Raw genomic sequence first — 23,870 nt, forward strand, 5'->3', positions numbered from 1 at the left:
ATATATTTCAAATTCCATATTTTGGAAATAAGAAATTTCTGTTGATTCTGATTTGCACGGGGTAGTAAAGAAATAACCACTAGATAAATTATGGGTTAGAACAAATACAATATTCCATTCCATGGTCACTATTTAAAATGAAGTGATTAAATTTGGTATAGCGTGTGGGTTTATACTGACAGCTTGGGTAATTGTTGGTTATATTTTTTTTTGTGTCTTGTATTATTTGAAAGGAATTTATCTTTCTTGTTACCAAAACGGATACAAAAAAGTTGGGATTATTTGTAGGTGTACAACATTTTTTTTTAGTTAGCTTAATCGGCCTCCTCTTCTGCTTCATTCTCGCTTGTCCACAGCGTCAGGTTGTCCCTAAGTAGTTGCATGATTAGCGTCGAGTCTTTGTAGGAATCTTCAGTGAGGTGGTCGAGCTCGGCAATTGCCTTATCAAAGCTTTCTTTGGCAAGCTTGCACGCTGTTTTAACCTCCCCCTTCATCTCGTAGAAGAAAACCGAGTAGTTAAGTGCAAGGCCTAGACGAACGGGATCAGTCGCGACCATATCGACTTTGGAGGCTTTTTCGTACGATTCACCGGCTTTTCTGATCTCTTCAGCTTTCCGGTCGTCCTCGGATACCTCAGCAGCGTATCGATGATAATCTCCTTGCATTTTGCGATAGAATACCACATCTTCCACATCCTCTTCCACGGTTTCCGAAACTTTTGTTAGCAAGTACTTTTCTATGAGTTCAAATACCTCAGTACAGATATCCAGTAATTCATTTACGATCTTCTCCTTGAATGTGGAGGCCAATTCCCTTTTTCGTCCTTCATGCTTCTGCTCCATAGAGGAGATGACCCGCCAGGCAGAACGCCTCGCACCTGCAATGTTCTTGTAGGCCACAGAGAAAAGGTTGCGTTCTTCAACCTGTAGCTTCTCCGTAGATTCGGTGATTACTTTTTTCATGGTAGATGCCATGTCATCATACCGCTCCGCCTGCTCGGCCAACTTGGCGTACTCAACTAATTCTTTCTTGGTAGACATGTCTGAAAGAATTCAGAAGGAAAACAGAGACTGTCAATAATACATACAGTACTTTAAACAATCCAAATTTGTATAAGAGCAGTGGCATATCTAAAGGGGAGGGTAGATGCAGTTCACCCCCTTCCCCCAGTTGCACCCCTCATTGAAAATGTTCGAAGTAAAAAAAAAGCATGTTCAAGTAGATAAAAATCATCTCATACTGTGTCACCTCTTTTTGCAAGCAGGCTCCCTCTCGCTTAATCAAGCCTGAACTTCACCTTTGCAAACCCCCACCCCCAATTTCATGACTCCTACATACATCACACTCTATGAAGAGCATAGAAAAGTTTAAGAATTGAACATGAAATTACAAGTACAGTACTATAAAGTTCACACAATTTTAATTGAAAAAACTTACAAAATTTCCCCTTTTACTAGAATTTTATATCTTTTACTATAATTTTATATCTTATATAAGAACATATTGGACAAGACACAAAAAATCCAAATAAATTTTGTACATGGTACCATCCTGATATCTAAAGAACTCCTCCTACTGAAACATTGTCTAAATTTGCGATCAGAAGTGGTTTAAGGATATTTATGTACACTGAATGGATTGTAGGTGTGCTGCTTAACGCAATGTTCCCGGAATGCTCTCTGAATGAGAATGTGCAAATAATCGATAACAAAATTGGAATGTGGGTCTCATGGTATGGTTACGTATACAGATTTTGGGGTATACACAAAAATGACCTGTGCAGCATCTCTCTTTTGAGACACAATTAGAGCTGCAATTCGTAGCTTTAGGGAGATAATTGTTTTAATAATAATACGATGCTTTCCTATTAAATTTACGCAGCAGCCAAACACTGTAGTTATTATCAGTGCAAAAATAAAACTTATTAAAATCTGTTGTGATGTTACTTGGATGACGTGAGCATTTACATTGACACGGTCCCTACCCAGATTTTTATCTGGATTTTCTCCTGTTCTAGTTCATTTCAAGCCTTTCTGTGATGATTACCGGTAACGTTGATAAAAATAAATGTGTTTAAAAATTAAAGAATACATCGTAGGGCATTAAAATCATTTGTTTGAATACATGTTGCATTTTTATGCAACACAAAAGCTACAGTAGAATAGAAACATTATGTCACTCAGTACAATCCACATACAAAATAACCCGCTTTTAATATAAAAATAAACACTACCACCATACTGTATTCATTTGCTGTTTGTTATGCAGCATTCACCCTCTGAGAAAGATGACCAGGGTTAACGGATCGTCAGAATATATTTTGAATGCTTTTGGAATGGAAAATGCTTCTGCCTGTATGCCGAGCACCACATCACTCTGTCCGGCAGTCACGTCAAGTAGTCTTGTCAAGTGTTCAGTGTGGATCACCACAGAACATAATGTAAGGATCTGTTCACATTATTAAAATATACTTTGACAAAAAAAAAAAAAAACTGTTATATGTGCCTCTCCTGTATATGGTACCATAATGCAATATGTTCAAGTTCATCAAAACATCCGTTTTGTTGACCCACTGTAGCACTACTGACCCTTAATGCCCTGAGATAGATAGGCTAAAAAATTGTTCTGTTTTTATACTGTACTCTGAGAAACATATTGTCGCAATGGTACTTCATGGTACATCTATGGAGACACTTTGAAGACAAAAAAGAATACTAGCTTTGTTTGGTTTACTTTAAAGGCCAACTCAGACAGCGTCGGCCGACGCAGCCCGACGCGATTTGTTGTCGCCTCGGGTCTGTGTGAGTTGAACGCAGACGCGATGGTGTGCATCGGGGGCAGTCGCGTAGTAGAATATTAAACGTGTTTAATATTTCTCACGACGTCTTAAGACTGTCCCCGACGATAAATCGGGTCGGGCTGCGTTGGCCGACGCTGTCTGAGTTGGTCTTAAGGTACTATAAACGGTCAGGACAGACCTACAGTAGGTCTAACCAGGCCATGTCGATGAATACTGTAAGCCCGAAAATTTACTCACTATAGTCTTTAATACTGAGCCTTAAGCAATGTCACAAAGAAGTTCTCACGGATATAAAAATTAATTTTTTGCACCTTGATTTGACTTTGGTCAAAGGTTATTTTTCTTCTGCTTTCTGATAATTTATCAGGTAATATGTGCAGCGGAAACACCATTTCTTTCTGTACCGTTCTACAAATAGTTTCCCTATTCGATCACCTTGACAATGAATTAATCATCATCTTTGTTTCAGAGTAAACTTCATTGTTGAAGGCACTGCTTCACTGGTAGTGGCTTTAATTAAGCTTGGTTCCCACCATACACAACGCAACGTAAGGAAATGCTCTTCCGGCAATTTTGTATCCCCCCTCAAACAGAAAGTTGAAGTTACACTTCTTACGTGACGCAACGTAAGAAAATGGATACAGTTCCCACTTGCCGCCGCGTAAACGCTATGATTACATGGGAAGCTGTTATGAAAATATCATTCATTGTAGGGCTACCAATGTATTGTAGGTTGAGACTGGGTTGTGTTCTGAATATTACTTATCACAGGCCTGGCTGGGTTAGCCTTAATGCTTTAAATTTAATCAATTTTTGCTGTAATGATAGGCCTGAAGAAAAAATAATTATTATAAATCAACAATTATAAATATTTCGCAGATATACGCGCACCTAGATTAGGCCTACTGTAGGTCCGTTTAATAAATATACAATTTGCACTTATTGTAATTATTAACATAAACATTATGTAATTATACTGCATCTAGAACCTTATTTTAAAAGGTATGATAATGTTTTATTGTATTAGTTTGACATATTAAATTAAATATACAGTACACTGTTTGCTTAATGTTTAATTACAAATTGTATGACATTTTCATGTTTTTGTAAATCTAGGATTTAAATTTTGTTTACTCATATCTGTATAACAAGGCCTGAATATATTTCCTTAACATATGATTACATACTGTATATTAAGACCAACATAAAAAGCTAAAATGAGAGTCAAACAGAGTGTGCTAGACTAGCAAAGAATATATGCCAGGATTATTTCGATGGGATAGGGGGTTGGGACGAGAAAATAATGGGCATGGTCAGATCTCTCGAAAGTGCCATGGAGGCAAAGCCCTAAAATATATGCTTATGGTTAATAATGGGTTTCAAATTCTTATTTAATGTAATCGATTTAGAGGCTACTGATTATGTAGAAAATACACAATTTTGTTGTTCTCCCCGACGACTTGTGGTTTAAAGAACGGTTGGGTAAGATGCATTGCATATTATTATAAATATTAAAGTTTACAGTATTATATGCCATTCAGTAGAAGGGCACCGTAATTGGCTCTATCAAAACCAGGCTAGGCTTGGCTAGGCCAGGCCAGGCCAGGCTATGATAAGTTATGATAAGATAGGCTATGATAATAATAACAGTAATAAGAGCAGCATGCATCATTGATAACAACCAATAATAATTATTAAATTGGCAAGAATAGAGCAATTGCGACGGTCTAAGATGACAGAAAACTCATAAAAAATATGTAAACAAGAAGCACCAACTACAAATCCAACAGTTAGAGCATGTGCAAATTAGCTTTTTGCTTGCGTTGCAGCCCTTGCGTTGCGAAAGTTGAATCGATTCAACAGACGCAACCATCGTGTCTGTGTTTAACTCACACAGACCAAACGCGGCCTTTAGAAGCACTGTTCTGAAAAATGGTATGTCATTTAGGGCAATAGAAAAATTTATTAGATTATCACTCCTGCCCGCGTTAAAAATTTGGGAAATATTGATGCGGGAATAAAAAAAAAACTTTTTTTGCCGCATCAATTAATTTTAAACAGCATAAAAATAACAATGCAATTTTGTGATGTCAAATACATTTTCTTTAAAAAACTATAAATTAAACCATTTTTTTCATACAATATTTACTATGACTATAGCCAAATATAAACAGTCCCTCCCTCATCGATAAAAACAAAAGCAAAATAATCTATTATTCCGATAAAAAAAAAAAAAAATGCCCTTCCTCATCAATTTTTTTTTACATGCCCTTAGTGATTAATTATAATCACACATCCATATTGACAGTAAGGGCTCTTCCTAATTCATATCCTATCAATGCACTGTATGATGTATGTTACTGTATGTCTGAGTGATAATAATGCCATTCTTACTTACAGTACAAGTATGACAGCATCACAAACAATTAGACTATTAATGTAAATCATATTATTAGCTCTTTTTAATGCACAGTATCAAGCCATTTTACATACTGGTACTAAAAAAAAAAATTAAAAAAATCTAGCAATATACAATAGAACCTGAGGGTGTATGTAAATCCTGGGATTTGTAAAATCAAGGTTACTGTACAGTAGATTAAATTTGTGGTGACCTTTGACCTACATACACTACAGAGAGAGTCAACAACTGTATGTTATGAACTGAAGATGTTGCCTACATGACAGCAGACGATGTCATCATAAAATGTATGAAACTATGTGTTTATAGAGTGTTTTTAGTCATGACAAAAATGTAATATTTGTGTTCAAATAACCATTTATCTAGTGTACTGTGTACTTACTTATCACTTGTCTTTATAGTTAACTACAATACAGATTTTCAGCACCGACAGTAAATTTTCATCTCGCACAGTCCATTTGGTTTTAGGTTACGGTATAACAGCGCATTTATAAACACAAATCAACTTTGCTGTTTATGAAAATTACTTGGATGGTTTGTTTATTATATACGGTATTGAAATAAAATAAAGACAGAAATTTACGAGAGTTGTTTTTTCATTCTGGTTTATTTCGAGTATTTTTTTTATGATGTCCATCGTCGGATTGAGGCGTACGTACAACTGAGTGTTCGTATTAACTGAGGTGCGTAAAAAACGAGGTTCTACTGTACTGTAAAGAGAGCACACTGTTTAGATTTTAGTTTGAGATTTAATCACATGTTTCTAATGTAAAATGTGGTTGGACTTTTGCTATATACAAAAGCTCAAAGTGCACATCAGCCAAATTGTGTACACTTGGATAATGTTTGATAGGTCTTCGTAAATACGAGAAGACATGCTTCACCACCAGAAACATAGCGAGTGTGCCGTTAAAACCAGCGACGATATTACACCCTATTCTACCTACAGTAACAGATCACCATTCATGATGCTGTCACCAAACCTGATTTAAGGGGATTCTGATCAGATGATTGATGACTGGTGCTGTCACCAGTATAGAAGTGTGATCAGCATTTTATTTGTCACCGAAACTGATCACTTTAGGTAGAATCGGCTGGATATTATGACTGAACGTTCAAGCTCCTGCCTTAACCAATCAGCCATTCAACTCGCCTATGTTTGTTAAAGATATTGTATGTTGCAATGATGTACTGTACAGAGTTCAGCAATTTGATTGATAAATATTTATTAAATAATTATTCAATAGAGAGGAATAAAGATTTATTGGGAAATTTGGTAATCAAATAATTTTTTTTTTTACCAAAAAAATAATAAAGTGCTGGAGAAAAATTCTGCTTTTTGCCATTCTCTGTGTTAGTTTTTTTCTTGTAGCATAGATATAGGATTTTTAATGGTTATTTTTCTTTCTGTTCACAAAAGCGCATACAATTTCATTGTATGCATCATATAAGACATGCATTATTATTATTATTATTTATATTACAATATCCAATAAAAGTAGCGAGAAATACGGTATTAAAGTACTGTGTACAGTAAACTGCAGCGTTTTATACTGCATAATTTAAAGGCGAGACTGATTCCTAGTTTCGCGAGACTGATTCCTAGTTTCGCTTACTTATCTTTTAAAGATCATCAGAGGACGGAATAAAAATAAAATTTAGAAATATAAATATCTTATCTTTGGAGATTTCAAGGCAGCATAGGGCGTAATAAAAATAAAGAAAAATTTCAAATTTTTTCGGAAATTTCCATTTTTCGTGGCGGCGGGCGTGCTAATTGGCCAAAAATTAAATTAAATTTTTATTCGAAATCATTTGCATTCGGCGGGTTCGCTAAAACAAGGTTTAAAAAAAAGTGTTGTCTTCAGTAATGTCAGAAAAACCTTCTCTACTTCTTCAGATAACTTTGTCATGTCCCAATTCATAATCCTCAGCTTCCTCATTGTAAAGATTAAATCAAGAAGTTGCTGGCCTTTACAAATTTACAAAATACTTTATAAATTTGAATATTAAAAATGTATTGTACTATAGTTTATTACTTTGATTTAGCAAAAAAATTGAATATCATTTTTAATTGTTAAACATGTTTGTTCCAATTGAACAATTCTTTTGCGACCAAGGTTTTCATAGACTTTAGAAGCACAGTTGATTAATTAAAAAAACTAATAAATAAAAATATAAATTAAAATGTTCATCATTTGTTCACTTTAAATGAGGTACAATACAAATTAAAACACACAAAATATATATATATTTTTCATCATAGCTACTGTATGGTTGTATTAATTTAGAGTATGGTAATTCTTAAAATTTAACCATTTGTTTTTAATTAGTAATTTTCATTTTTATTAACCTAAAGTATTATTCTCCTAACAGAAATACACTGTCAAAAATTAATATACAGGTTCTGTACAGCATACACTATGAAATAAAAATTAATTACAACTCTAACAGAAGGAAATAGAAAAATAAACCCAGTAGAAAGCAAAACGAATGTGCAATTATAAAATCCACTATATGACGGTCATTAACATGCAAAGCACAGAGATCCGCATCATAGAATGAATTAATGGACTTTAGAGTCAGCCGAATCACTGGTTTACACGGATACAGTAGGAAATAATAAGCTGCTTTGACGGCATTAAGTAGGAAGGCTCGCGCTGCAATTTGGTTTAGTGGGCAGACCCTTCCCATGAGTCATCTATCAAGCAAGAGTACGAAAATAGAACCAGCCTATTCAAAGTATAGCCCATGAGATCATCAAGTGATGTACACCATTTTGAATTACTGTATACTGTACAAATTTCATACATTTCAAATATTTGTAAGTATAAATTTGCCAAAAAGAGAACTGATACACATTGTTCATACATGAATCACAGTAGGCCACTGTATACTGTACATAGAAGATAATGATATTATTTGTAACATTGGAAAAATAGAAAAAAATGTCTCAATTTAATTACACAAACCATACTAGTAATAAGAAATTGCAAATACCGTTGGTATTTAAGGGTACTATTTCTTTGTGATAATTGCTAAAAAAAAAACATCTTTAAAAAGGTTTTTAAGCACTGTTAAAACACTTAAAACATCAATGTCATGATGTGATGTCATCATTACCATACAGTATATAATTTAGGCATGTTTTTGTCAAATAAAATGTAATAGTTTAGATAGGACTTAAAATTAGTCAGAGCCAGACTACTGTACATGTAGTCAGCAGACCAAAAAAAAAAAATCTTGTGTTGGCCACATTTTAGGAAAATCCAAAAATGGGTACAGTAGGAAAATTTCTTTATTGAAATTATTTTCCCACCAAGAATGTGTTTAAACCTAAAAAGTAGAAAATACACAAAAACAAAACAACAGACTATTTTTAAATCTATATTTAAAAGCAGAACAATCGCATAACACTGTCGCATCACCTACCATCCAGCAAGATACAGTAAGTCTTATTCCAGCCTTTTTAGCTCAATATAAAAAATAAATAAAATGCTGAACCCTAATTTTGTACATTTCAGGTTGGTCGGATGTGGCCAACACAATCATTTTTTTACTTGGCCTTATTAAAGACAATTGCTTCAAACACTGTAGAAAAGGTGAGACTATATCTTTTTGTTTCTCAAATTTTTCTTTTTTTAAAGATTGCCAGAGGGTGGACGAAAAAAAAAAATTGGTTTTCTATTCTTAAAAAATAGTTGTGCCAAAATCATCAAAAGGAGAAAATAAAAATAAAAGTTCATTGTAAACAGTGCAGTAAACATGTTTTAAATTCATCTAGGAAAAATATAATACATTTTGAGATTTCAGTGTAGCAACACGCATAATAAAAATAAAGAAAAGCTTTTCCAATTTTTTTGTTTAATTTTAAGCCAGTGAATAACGCAACATAAAATTAATCACATGATGGAACAACGTCAATCACTGTTTGTCCACACTATTAAACTGCTGTAATATCAATTATTCTTTGACAAAAAAACTGATTGTATGCCCATATATAGTTATTATGTGCTCATATGAAGTCATGATATACTGTATGATGTCATCATGACCCTATTTAAGCATGTCATATGTTTTTGTCAAAAATAATTTGATAGTCTAAGGCTTTCATGTTCTCTAAAGGCCTGCAAACTGCCTGGATTAATATTACAATCACTTGTCAGTTGCTCAGAGAACTGACAGAGCTCCACATTAAAAAAAAAAACACGTTATTAAAACAAAACAATCATTAATAATTTTGATCAGTTACTGTAAATGACTACTGTGCGCTACCTAAGGTAATTGCTAGAGACTAATGATTTACAAACAGATCTACAATCTTTTTACAAATGCAGAACAACATGGTTAGTAATTTTACCGGTAAATGGTTTTTATTGTTGTTTCTTTGTTCAGTAACGATACTGGCTCAGACGTCGCATACAAAAATATTATTTGTTAGTACACTACATCTATTACCTGTAAATTAATTTTTTTTAAATAGTACCGTACTGTATGAGCTAAATAGATGGGACTTCTATGATAAAATGTCTTCCTAAAAAAGGAATTGTGTACACTGTACAGTAACAATCTGGATTTGCTCTCTTTTCTTTTGAGATCGCGAGTCCATGAAGAGGAAAAAAAATATAAAACAACATTATTTGCAGTATTTAAAGAAATTCTCTTTTTGTTACAGTAGCTTCAACATAGGGAGTTGCATGCTGGTGGTATGATTATCATTGTTTAACTTCCAATGATTTTTCAGTGGTAAAAAAATAAGCCCACAAATCTAGCATTGTTTACATCCTTGTGGATCTTTGCAATTTTTTTAATCTGATCGGCCCGAATTTGTTTTTGTACATCATAAATTCTCATGATGCCGATGCCTACAGTACAGTAGCCCTACTGTGGGGCCAAGGTTCAAAACCTATACACCATGCCAACCTAGAATTTATTTAGTGCAACAGTACAGTAGGCCTACAGTACTATATTTGCAGACTTGGCTATTGTTGGTCCTACTTTAGCCAAAGATGTAATTGACAAGATATCGCCCTCCGCGATTCTACGTGTAACAAATAGAAGTGTCGATGTTCAGTAAAAAGAAGCATAAAGAGTAATTGTAATTGAGAGAGGGCGTCCTAGCTGTTACTATGGCGGTTGTTCCAGAATTTTCACGTAGATCATACTGTTGATGTCATAGTTCAAAAGTAATTGAAATTGCGGGACGGCGCCCTACTCTGCGTTGTTACAGAACTATCACGCAGAAATGGCGGAGAACACTGTCTTGTTATAAGACCTCTGCTATTACTGTACTGTACAGGCACTGTACTTACAGCATATTACCTCTACATACTTTCATTGTTGAATGATAAGCAAGAAAGAATCATAATTCTTGCTGGTAACCATAATCATCTTAAATTCAAGTCAGGCTCCATTTGTTATGTTGTAAAGTACAACTGATTTTCCTAAAACAAAAAAGGGTGTTTAGATGAAAAAAAAGTGGGATTGATGTGATATTTTAAATATTTATAGGCTGGGGGGAAAAATTTAATATTTGAAAATCTGTATCTTACTTTAGGGCACACTGACAAAATTATTAGATTATCACTCTTTAAAAAAAAAAAAAAAAATATTGAGGGGGGGGGGTAAAAAAATATTGATGAGGGAGGGCTTTTTTTTTTTCAATCGGAACAATAGATTATTCGCTTTTGTTTTTATCGATGAGGGAGGGACTGTTTATATTTGGTCTGTAATAGTAAATATTGTATAAAAATTGGTTCAATTTTATACTTTATTAAAGAAATTGTATATGAAGCCACAAAATTGCATTGTTATTTTTATGCTGTTCAAATAATTGATGTGGCAAAAAAATGTTTTTTCTTTTTTATTCCCGCATCAATATTTCCCGATTTTTTGACGTGGGCGGGAGTGATACTCTAATAAATTTTTCTATTTGCCCTTATTAGAGTTCCAGAGTTTTTCGTCAAACTGCACTTTTTTTTTTGTGTTGATACTGTAGAAAAGTCAGTAGTACAGTACAATATCGATTTGTTTTCCCTCTGTAGCCTGGCATTAATTTCAAATGGCCATAAGAACGAAGATAATGCCGAAATTAATCATTTACAGTATAAACTTCTCATGCATATTCATGAGCTTCTATACTTTTATAAAGTGTGAGGGAGCCCCTTTTGAGGTATTGTAGGCCTACCGTAAAGTTTGAGGGTTTATCATTATCAGTTTACTTGTGTAAAGTAAATAAAATACAAGGTAAAAAGACTTTAGCTATTCATTTTCTGATTTGTACCTGTATGAGTAATGACCTTGTTGAATTATTGTACAAACTTGCAAACAAATAACACAAAGTTGGGAATAGCATTTCGGGAAAAAGATAAAAGTAAAGCATGGCATGTTCACAGTACAGTAGAATCCCTCATTTACGTACGGCACGGGCCCAGAGCCGTTCGTAAATTTGGGTATTCGTAAAATCGGGGTTGACCCAAATTGCTATATATTTGCACTGGTACTACTTACACTGGCATAAACTAGGCCTAGGCTAGGCCTACCGGCTTCCGCAGCTATCTGAGGGGGCCTAGGCCTACAGTTGGCAGCTTCTAAGCATTCTGATCCCACTCTAGGCCCTGCACAAATTTGTTTTTATCGGACATTTTTACCTTCTTAAATACCCAGATTGTGGATTTTATTCCAACACAACTTCCATAGATACTTGTTTATTATATATATTGATAATTCAATAAAACAATCAAGCACTATGTGGAATTTTAAAGCTGAAAACGATGTTTGAAAGAGAAATAAAATTTGTCGCATGCACATGTGTGAAGCCATAAAAAACACTGACTTTGAAGAGGCCTGTTAGAGGGCCTCCTTCACTTGAGAATTACATAGTACTGTATAGTATGGTGTGTTGTATGCATGGTAATAACAGGTACAATTCGAGCGGGTTTTTTTTTTTTTGAAATCTTTCGCTTCAATTTTTATGATGTCATCACCTTTATATTACGTTCGTAAAATCGGGAATTCGTAAAATCGGGGTTCGTAAATGAGGGGTTCTACTGTACAGTATACTGTATCCATGTCTATGCATTAAGTATTGGCAAAGAGAATAACCATGTACTGTCACTACTGTACAGTAAACCAGAATCTATACTTTTTGTCTAATCAGCAGATAAGTACCCTAACCTTTACCTAACCCTAACCCTAAGAAGTTTTTCTTTATACAGGTAGTACAGTACATAGTACATCTGCTACATTAGAGCGCTGCCAGTGATACATGCAAGAAATACCATTAAATTATAAACATTTATTATTATCATTAATTGTTGTAATCATCATATTAGTATTAGCAATCACTTCATAATTTGTTACAAAAAATTTAATACAGTGTCAAGTTTATTGACAATGCGAAGCACACCTAATCATTTCAAATATACAGTGAAGGTCACAGTAAAGGTTGATTTTAATCCATTCTTTGGATGGAATGGATATTATTGTCTAGTTCTATGAGCCAGCTGCTCATATCGTCCACTGCTTACACACCTTCATCAAATATTTCTACGGACAACGAGTCATGATAAACTTAAATATTCTACACGTTGCTTCTTCACTAGACATTAATTAATATTCATTAAATTTCATTTGGTTTCAGCATGTACCATACGGAAGGGAAGGTATAAAGTGCATATTTTTTCGTATGACAAGCTCAATGCTATGAATAAACACTTCTTCACATCTTCATGCTGTGTCATTTGCATAATAATTAAGCTATTCAGTGGAAATTGTTAAAAATACTTTATTGTATAGACTCAAATAACATCCTTGTGAGTACATAAACTTGAAAATTCATTCAATAACATACTTTATTGCAAATAAACTAAACTGTTTCAATACAAATTTTGACTTGATAACTTGGTAACTAAATGGCATATTTAATATGCTAATAACTTATTAACAAAAATGAATTAGGAAATAAAATTAATGCCACTAGACAGCCCTACTAAAACTAACTGTATATAAAGTTGTATTGTTTAATCATTTATATTTTTTATAAAAGGTTAACATATTGTTGTTTTCCGGTAACTAAATGACATACTGTATTTATTGGGTTTAATAATATTTTTGCATTTTGATTAATACATCATGAGGCAAAAGTAAAATTGAATGAAAATGTGTTCTTAGTATTCCCCGTTCGACCATATTAAACGAGATTTATATAATTTCAAGTTTTATCTTTAGTCTATTTTGGTAAGTTTGTATGTGAAATTTTATCAAAATAAAATATTTATTTATTGACATATTTTAATTAATATTTAACAATACTTCTGATTTGAAATTTTGAAATCTGAGTTTACATCTTGAAAGTATATGTTTCAAGCTTTAATTAGGCACCAAAACTGTAAATATAGAATGAATATGAAAATTTAGGTGCTTTGTCCATTTTGCATGGAATTGCCTATACAGTAGAACCTCGATTTTACGTACGGTACGGGACCGGAGGGCGTACGTAAATCGGGGGATTCGTAAAATAGAGTTTAGGTTAAATTTGTGGTAACCATTGACCTAATATGTATGTAACGCTCCTTAAACGTATGTATGAACGAACGATGTTACCTAGGCTAGACCTAGCCTCTAGGCCTACGAATATAACCATTTGTTTAGTGTTTTTATTCATCACTTTACGATGTCATAATAAAGTGTTCAAATAAAACCATGTGTCTAGTGTATCCATTCATCACTGTATATCTTTTACTTAACTAAAGAACATGAAAATATTGCAAGATTACCTATACGACAAAAGTATAACTTGGGAATTCCCCTTCAACCCGATATTTTGTTGCTGTTTAATGAAAATACGTTGCATTATGGTTTGTTTATTGTTATAGTTTATTGTATAGTCTTTTTACTTATGGTTGCTCTGAAAAGGGCCGTTTGTTTTGAATATTTTCGGGTTTTTTTGATGACGTCATCGTCGATACGAGGCGTACGTAAAACCGAGGGTTCGTATAACTGGGGTACGTAAGAACGAGGTTCTACTGTATAAGTAATAACGTTTTCTACACAGTAGCCAACAGTATACTTCACCAATGAAGTATGTTATCACTGTCTGTCTGTCTGTTCTGTGATCTGTCTGTGTTCTTTAGTAGGAATACCCTAAAAACTTAAATTTAATCATAAAATTTTGTAGAAGTAAATACTGATCAAAGGAAGGTGATTAAATATTTGAGTGAAGAAGTCAAGGGACAAGATCAATGTCATACGTATTATTATTTCCTTGAAACTATTAGTATCCCTAAAGCATAGAAAATTATGGAATTGCCTGTCACAGCCTATAACACACTGCATGTATTTTTAAGTATTCTATTGTATGACTTGAATTTTTATTATCTACAATGAATTTTTTCAACTGCTTTTCTAATATATTTTGAATATTACGTACATGTATCAATGTGTTGTTGTATTTTTAAATATTAATTTCATGGAAAAGAAAATAAAAAGTAACGTTCCATTTTAGAATAAAGTGTCCAAGAAATACAAAACACACAACATATTTACTGTAAAGTACAGTATCTCTATGCCAATTTGCACATTAATTAATTTCAGTAGGCTAGTTTGGCCTTCATAGTTTATTAATAATTTTATTTTACTGCAAGATGCCTTGACACAACCTTAATTATCTGTATCAAAACTAAATGGACCTTTCTGTCAATCAAATTTGACAACAGACCAATCAGAACCAGCCACGAATAAACTCTTGCCTACATACTGAAAAGATTTTAAGTATTCCTTCATATTATTGATGAGGCTGCAGGTCTTAACACTTACGGTACTGGTCCAATTCACCGCTTTCCAACATTGAAAAAATAGCACCGAAACACAGAAGATTGTGAATGTTTATTGTTATGAAATAAAGCACTAATAAATGCCCCCAAAAAAAAAAAAAAAAAAAAAAAAAAAAAAAAAAAAAAAAAAAAAAAAATCTGTATTCCCAGCAGGTGAAGAAATGACAGGGGAAAAACCCACATCCCTATTCTTACCAACCATACAAATTAGTAAAAACAATGGCAGTTATTTAATTTAATTTAGCATTACATTAAAAAAAATATACAGAAGTACAAAAAATATCAAAATATAAAAAATACAATAGCAAAAAATGTAATTAAAAACTATTAAAAACACACCAGAAAACAGTACACGAATAATTATTTAAAAAAAAAACAAATAAAAAGTTTAAAGAAAAATATTCATTTATCAAAAATAAATTTTTGAGGTACCTTACCACTACTGTACCACTAATGAAAATGGACAGAAAACACAGATATTAATGTTTCCAACGTGGTCCTCCTAAAATACCACAGAGACAAAAACGGAGACAGACAAAAGAAGTAGTACATGATGTACAAGAAAAAAAACAATAAAAAATGAAGACCATCTACAGTAACAGCATTAGCCAAGCTACTTAATTATACAAGTTCCTGATGATGACATAATTAATGTCGAAATATTGAATCCCGACACGATGGCCTCCATTTCGGTAATGGAAGAGTATGCTATCTTATTATACAAGGAGAGTATGTGCAATATTACAGAATCTTTTATCAAGGTGGTGCTTTAATTTTATTTTAAATACTGTACGTTGAGTGATGCTGATTGTTTTATGTATTGTATTAATGGTAATGAGTTCCGTTGTTTGATTGCTGTGTAATAAAATGTTATATTGTTGGGATGTTCAGCATGTAGGATACGAAAGTTTAACAAGCTACAGTACCTCTAGTAAAATGATTATGTAAACTATTGATTCACGTGAAATGATGTTGGAAGTACTGTAGTGTGGGATAAGTTGATGAAAGATTCTGTAAACGTGACACAATTGTTTTAATAAAGAATTCAAATCTATCTATCAGAATGCTCAGTAAAATTGAGACCAGATAGTTGAGAATGACCAACATGTGTCCTGGCACCAAGTCCCAAGATTAAACAGATGGCTTTATTTTGTGTTATTTAAAGTTTCTTAGTGAGCATTTTGTTTAAAGACAATGACCAGGAAGAAGCAGCATAAAAGGTTGAATTAGTGAATACAATATTTTGATAGAATGAGTTGTTAGAAGATGAGAATGCCGTTTAATGAATTTCAATCTGGTGTTTGCTTTCCTGATCATCTTCCAAATTCGGTCACCGAACACATGTTGGTCAATCTCAACTCCGAGATATTTCACAGATGTTTTATTTGTAATTATTTGGTCATTAAATTTAATTGAAAACTCATTAACTAGTTTAAGTTTTCGTTTTGATACTTTAGAGAATACTTCTCAGTCTTTCCCAAATGAAACGAAAGAGCATTATCCAAAAGCCAGTTGTTACAAGCTTCAAGGTTAGCCCTAAGCTTTTCCTCGACTATTCTTGGATTGTCATGAGAAAATATTAGAGCGCTGTCATCAGCGTACTGTAATAATTTGCAATCAGGAGTACTGTAATGCAGGCGTTAATATCAATATATAAATGAGGAAAAGCAGGGGGGAGGGGGAAAGCATGCTTCCCTGGGGAATACCCTGGGAAATGTTCCTGATATTGTATATTTCTGATGAATAGAAAGGTTAAAGGTCAACTTGGTTCTAAATTGTCACTTGACTAGCAACTTCTGAGTTTATTGTTATACAAAAGAAAAAGAAAAATCCCCTGTTGAACACCTGAATAACGTGGATTATTCAGACTTTTTTATGTAATAGTCTTGACTAAAATCTGACTACTATTAAATCTGGGGTTTTCCAAATACTCAAAGAAAAATATCCAGACAGCTTTCAACTTGTGACGGCCTATATTGTACTGTAGTACGTAGAAAGTAATGTTGTGTTTTAGTTAACCACAAGTTTCAAAATTGTGCATTTACGTTTGCTCCTCAAATCTGGAACAGTGTTCAACCGATTCCATTTTCTAGCCATAAGAGGACTACTGAAACACTTGCCAGTCTTTCATTTACTGTATGACATTTTCTGCGTAAACGCTGTAAAAATCCAAATTGATTTACAGTAGAATGCGAACGCCCCCGACAATCATCACGAATGAGTGAATTAGTCCCTGCAGTTACTAGGATGTAGTTAGTACATTGTATCAAATCATTAAAAAATGTCCTTTCTACCAAATTAAATGAATTCATCCGGTTTCTTGGTCAATTTTTATTCACTATTATATTTGAAAAAAAAAATTAATCAGAAAGATTAATAATAAAAATTTTGATTTTAAATATCTACTGTCATAAAATTAAGGAACATTCATAGTTCAAAGGCATTATGATAGAAATAATGAATATCTCCCCTGACATGTATATATTTGCGAATTGTGATAATTATACAATTAATGATATTGTCAAATGTGCCACTGAGAAGCAATTTAAAAAATAGATCCCTTCTAATAAAAAAAAAAAAATTCAGACAAAGTGCAAGAGGAAACGGTCATGTTGTTTTGATGCACATTAAGGCAAGAATGGATTTGTTACCATTTAATGAGGTTGTCTGACATGTCCGCGATATTGTACGCTGACTTGCATGCATTTCTCATATCAACTGAATATCAATTGTGCAAGCACAACTCATTATCTGAATATATTCTAATATCTAAACTCATTTAAGTGTGCATGTTATTGTCTGAATGTTTGTACGCAATGATCATAGCTGTAACGAGAACAGTGATACAAAATTTAAAATTTCATTGAGAATGCTGACAATGAATGGATGTTAATCTCATCAAATAGCGACCTATTGCTCAGATATTGGCTAATCTCTTATAATTCTCATTGCCTACGATTATTATTGTCTAACGTTACAGTATTTTTTCTTTGTAGTCTTAAAATTGATTTTCAAGTATTCACCTCCAAAATTTGAACTTATTGTGTTCAATGACCACTAAATTCTCTTTGCGTGTTTGTCCAAACAATCAGTTTCAAAAAAATTTAGCCTACTATAGCTATTGCATCACAAATTCTAATTCTATGAATTTTCAAGAGAATACAGGTTTTCTTCAGTTTTGGTGAGATTGGACCTTTTCAATTTTTTCTGTCAAAGGGAATTTACCATTTTCCATTAATTTATAATATAGGATTTTATATTTTATAATTTTTTTTTTTTTTTTTGTAATTTCAATTTTCAAATGATAAATTTGCAAGTTTTTGTGAATGTTTGCTGTAAATTGTGAATGGTTGCTGAAGTTTGTTCCCTCTTCTTAAATATTTAACTCTAGGCCTTACAATTTAAAAACAAATAAGAATAGGCCTACATTTTATAAGAACCTTTTTTTTCAAGAATACATTTTATTCACACTGAGGCTAAACTTGTTTAAAAATCAAGAACAATTTTAAGAAAAAATTATAAGGCTGAGAGAAAATGTCAAATGAGGTTTTTATTTGAAAAATTAAAAAAAAATAACAAATCTTTATCTATACTGTACATAGCTTATGCGCAGTGGGTGTAACTATGCAATCCCCTCTATATTGAATACAGTAGATGTACAGTACTATACAATACTAATTTTCTATGTTTAAAAAGAGTGTGAAATATAAACAAAATTAGAACATTCTGAGACTGAAAACAGCAAAAAAATAAGAATACTAATAGCCTGGGCAAAATTTTACTGGTTCTTAAAAAAAAAATATAATACTCTACATTATTGTTGTCATTTTCTGTTAATTTGATGCAATTAAATTGATACCATGTCAAATTTTGATGTTCTTTATAAAAAAAAAAAAAAAAAATTGATGAAATATTAAACCACTGGAGTCGAGGTATTGTACTGAAGGACAGAAATTAATCCAAATTGGATTGCTGATGATTATTTTATCAGATTTTAGTATAAACATGAATTCCTAGGTCTCACCACTGGCAAGGAAGTGTCCACTTTAATTTTTGGCCTACTGACTTGTTTGAAGGTCCCAAATCAGGAGCGAATTCAATGGGAGGACAGGCTTTTGATACTAAATTTTTAAAATTTCAGTGCATATCAATGCTATGACACTGAAATGGGTATTGCTAAACCCTGCAAACCTAAAAAAAAACTCCGCAAACCCCATCCAAACCTTGTGATGGTGATTGAATCATCATGCAGTATAGGACTCGCTTGGTATCTCAGTAAAAAAAAAATCATAATTTTATGTTTGTCACAATCTATTTTTGGGGTAAAAAGGCCATTTTTTAAAAGTTTTTTTAGGTATTTTTAACAAAAAATTCAAATTTTACCCCAAAATAGGTTGTTTTGTGAACCTAAAATTACAGTACATAAAATTACGATTTTTTTTTATTGAGATACAAAATTGAGTCCTATACTACTGTATGTGATTCAATCATTTTCACAGGGCTTGGATGGGGTTTGCACTGTTTTTTTTTTCGGAGTTTTGCGGGGTTTAGCAATGTTTTTATACAAAAAATGGCATTTTTACCCAAAAAGTAGGTTGTTACCAATGGAACAGTATAATTTTTTTTACTGAGATACCAAGTGAGTCCTATACTACATGATTCAACACTATCACAGGGTTTGCACTGTGTTTTTTGGGGTTTGCAGGGTTTAGCAATTTTTTTATACAAAAAATGGCCTTTTTACCCCAAAAATAGGTTGTGACAAACATAAAATAAGATTTTTTTTTATTGAGATACCAAATTGAGTCTTATACTATGTGATTCAATCATTATCACAGGGTTTGGATGCAGTGTTTTTTTTTTAGGTTTGCGGGGTACGTGGGGTTTGCGGGGTTTAGCAATACCCCACTGGGATAAGAAAACAAAATAATACAAATGCAAAAAAACATTAGCCATTTTTATAAAGATTTCCTTTCCTTGGTCGGATCAAAGGCGCATAAACTTTTTTTTCCAGGCCTGGAAAAAAGTTGGAGGAATCACCCATGTGCCCAGAGGCATTTTTAGCATACCTGTAGGTTTTACAAATATAACCACCATTGAGTTATTATACAGCATTTTTCAGGCTGTAAATTATGATTTGCACCTAATGTATACAGTAGGCCTACAGGACTTCCACGTAATTTTGCAGAAAATAGACTTTGACCATGTCTAAAATAAAAATGTATTACAAAGTAAGTTACAATTCTGTGCATTTTAAACGAGTTTCCGCATAAAATTGATTTAGGCCTAGTTTTTGACATCCCCCACTCATAAGAAATACTTTACAATGACCCTCGAACAAAACTTTTTTTTTTTATCAAATTATGAATACATACAGTATTGTTAAGGGAGATTAAAATTATGGTGTCATATCACATCTAAAATTAATTAACTTAGCATGGAAAAATCTATCCCAAGTTATAAATTTATTCGAAAGAAAATTTAATACTGAAACTGTTGAGATGGACACATGTGGCTACAGTAGGAAATAAGAAAATATAGAGGAATAGGTTACAGGGCCAAGGTTGGGGTTATACTGTAGGTTCGACATCCTATGTTAATTACTATGAAATAAATTGAGGGCATCCTAAAACCAAGGTGGTGCAGGTAGCAATTTTTCGCTACTTTTTTAAGACATGACAAACTGGTCTAATTTTTACACTTTAATTATAGTAAATGGAGTTTACTGTGAAATAGTTTCAAATTAAACTATTATTTAACATTTCTATTATTATTGTTAGGTGTTCTAAATCAGTATTTCATTTTCCACCAAGTATAAAAATTCAAAAATAGAACTGATTGTCGAAAAAACCGGGCGAAAGGCCTCCAAAGGGGTGTCGAAAACTAGCATAAAATTTCCGAAAGGCCAGGATAATTACATTTTACAGGCTGGCAATCTAATTTTATGAATTTGTAGTTGGAAGGTATGAGTTACATTACTGTATACTGTTAAAATTAGATTTCTGTTTCTATTGTCCGAAAATTACCTTGTTTTAACCGTGTAGGTTGAAAATTAGCGACTTTACCCCAGGCCTAGTCCAAAATTGTTTGTACAGTCTGCTGTCACTGGCAATATGGAGGCAGATGAGTCACCTATTCAAATTACCATATAGGCCTAGGCTAGGCCTATTCCTACATAGGCCCTTAGCCAACAGCAACAATTGCTCTAGTCTAGGCCTAGTGTTACACTGTCAGTATAGTATAGGCTTACTAACTAGGCCTAGGCTACTTCTTCTACTTTACTTCTACTTGGTTAATTAGCAGTGTCCAAACGTCTGTATGTGTTGCCAATGTTGCTAGCCTAGCCTAGTAAGTTACCACAAAGCGGGCACACTCAGTCTCAGTAGGCCTAGGCCTTGCTAGTAGTAAACGAGACTTACTGTGTAAGCCGTCCGTAAGGGCATATGCCTAGGTAGGCTAGGCCTAGTAGGCCATGGCCAGTTCTAGGGCTAGGCTTAGCCTTAGGAGGGCCTAGGGCCTAGCCTAGCTTAGAGCTAGGCCTAGACTAGAGGAAAGGCTCAATTATAAAATATCACAGTACAGTATTAAGTCAAATTTTACAGCAACCGGTTACATGGCAAGACATTATTATTAGAATGGCATTGTAAGGCTAAGTAACCCGACGTGGAAATGGCTGAAATGAAAGTAGATTATTTCCGCGACCAGATTAGGAAATTAGAACACATAATGATGGCCATTCCACACATGCTAGGCATCATCCGTTCTGTTTGTCTGCGGGTAGCGAGGAAAATTTAATAAGATTTCGTCATTGATAAAAAAATATAACCATAGTTCTTACCCAATTTATTGTCAGTTGACATATAAGCTTCTGAAAAACTGTGATATTTTCTTCAGCTTTTATCACAATAGCAAAGTAATTCTGTCTTTATTTCACTCAATATCTGGGATGGTCACACCCAATACCGCCGTTTACTCCTAGCAATCAGGACTTTATTTAAATGAGATAGAGCGCCCTCACTAGCATACTGTATGCACGTATCTGAAATGCAGTACATTACACTGTAGGGTTTTCCAAAAACCGAAAGGTCCACTGATTAATCTCAGATAAGAAAGTATAATACATACTCCAAGTATTGAAATACACGCCATCGTGTTGGGATTCAATATTTCGACATTAATTATGTCATCATCAGGGATGCATTCCTGTACTACACAGTAATTGTAATTGCATAAACTGTATATGGTTACTAAACTTATTTATATGTTTTATTATTTATTTCAACAATAAGTTTGAAGAGTGTCGGAACTAAACCTTATGGACCCTCAATACATATAACAACAATAGATTGTAAAAAAGGGAAAATACAATAAAATAAATGAAATGAAATATGAGTAAACTACGAAAAATGACAGACGTGAGGCCATTGAATCTACGTTTCGTTCTTTATTTGTCATTGTCGGACTATTCATTCTTGACTTACCTGGATCAGCTCTTACCTGGTTTGAGAATTATATCTGTGGAAGACAGTAATACAATAAATTAAATTAATAAATGATTTTTCTTTTGAACTTAAAACAATCAAGTACGGAGTTCCCCATGGCTTCACACTCGAACCACTTCTTTTATTATTTACATTCAAATTTAACTCGTCCCAATATTTTAAACATGATTGTGTTTGCAAATGACACTAGTATATTCTTATATAGCCCTGCTTTTAATAATCTTTTAAGCCACATGTTGATTCAATAGGTTCTAAATTGGCGATTTTTTTATACGCATACGTCACTATCTTCCTTTAATATTCACTCCTTACCATCTATAAATCACTTGTTGAATCCCTTTATCAGCTATTGTAACATAATCTGGTTCAATACTTTTCCAGATGATATTAGCAAGATTATTTAAATTCAGAAAAAGGCAATATGTGTCATAACGTGGTCGTAGTATGGTGCCCCAAAGGATCCCCTCTTCCACAGATATAATTTACTGAAAATCAAAGACATTCACAGTTTCAAATTGGTATTTTTACGTACCGAATGATGAACAATCCTGACTCGCGTTTATCAAACATTACTGATGGTAATAATCACAATTATAATACTAGAGGCAATATTAATCTTAAGCCGCCATTTCGCACACTAACGTGTACCAGACACGGTGTTGCCGTTTCAGGTCCTCATATTTGGAACAACGATCAGTACCGTATAATATTTTATTAAAGCTGCTGGCTCCATTCACGTGTCGAAGACTGTCAATACAATTTTTATTGATAGTACTCACCCTTTACCGTAAATGCTCGAGTTAGAGGCTTCAGTGCGGCGATTATTCGAGAGCGGCGCTTATTAAATAATATTGGCGTGGAGCTTTTCATGCTTTTACCATGTTACCTATCTCACGTATTCCCGTAGTTCGGCTGGTTCGGTAGGCCTATTATCATGGAACAGTGAAAACTGTTCCCTGCTATTATAGACCCTACATCATCGTAAATAAACGTTTATAAAGATATGCTTGTGTCTTCATTGTGTTATTTATTTATTTGAACACTGTATACATTGTATTTTCACTGTTCCCTGGTATTACCCTGTTGTTTCATTGCATACAGGCGCTTTTCACACCCGAATGATAAGCGCCGCGCGGCGCTTATTCGAGAACGGCGCTTTGGCGAACCAAAAACATTTGGCGCGGCGCTTATTCGAGAGCGGCGCTTATTCGAGCATTTACGGTACACAAGGTACTTGTCTTAGCCCATTATAGACTCCGATTTTTGACCGCCCCGAACCAGCAATAAATGGTTCAGATGTTCGCCCATACCCAGAT

At 33.5% G+C, this 23,870-nt stretch overlaps 1 protein-coding gene across 1 annotated transcript; it reads right to left on the minus strand.

Annotated features, from left to right (window-relative positions):
* Positions 1 to 203: 203 nt before the first annotated feature.
* On the minus strand, positions 204 to 22,047 carry LOC117112219 (14-3-3 protein beta/alpha-B-like). The gene is made up of 2 exons (XM_033255296.1): positions 21,891 to 22,047; positions 204 to 1,042 (listed from the first exon to the last, which is right to left on the minus strand). Exons 1-2 carry the CDS (start codon positions 21,910 to 21,912, stop codon positions 315 to 317), a joined length of 750 nt encoding a protein of 249 aa, XP_033111187.1. The 5' UTR covers positions 21,913 to 22,047; the 3' UTR covers positions 204 to 314.
* Positions 22,048 to 23,870: the final 1,823 nt, after the last annotated feature.

Source organism: Anneissia japonica, unplaced genomic scaffold (genome assembly GCF_011630105.1).
Source record: "Anneissia japonica isolate Jap-2015-1 unplaced genomic scaffold, ASM1163010v1 scaffold287992_len753583_cov170, whole genome shotgun sequence".
NCBI lineage: Eukaryota > Metazoa > Echinodermata > Crinoidea > Comatulida > Comatulidae > Anneissia > Anneissia japonica.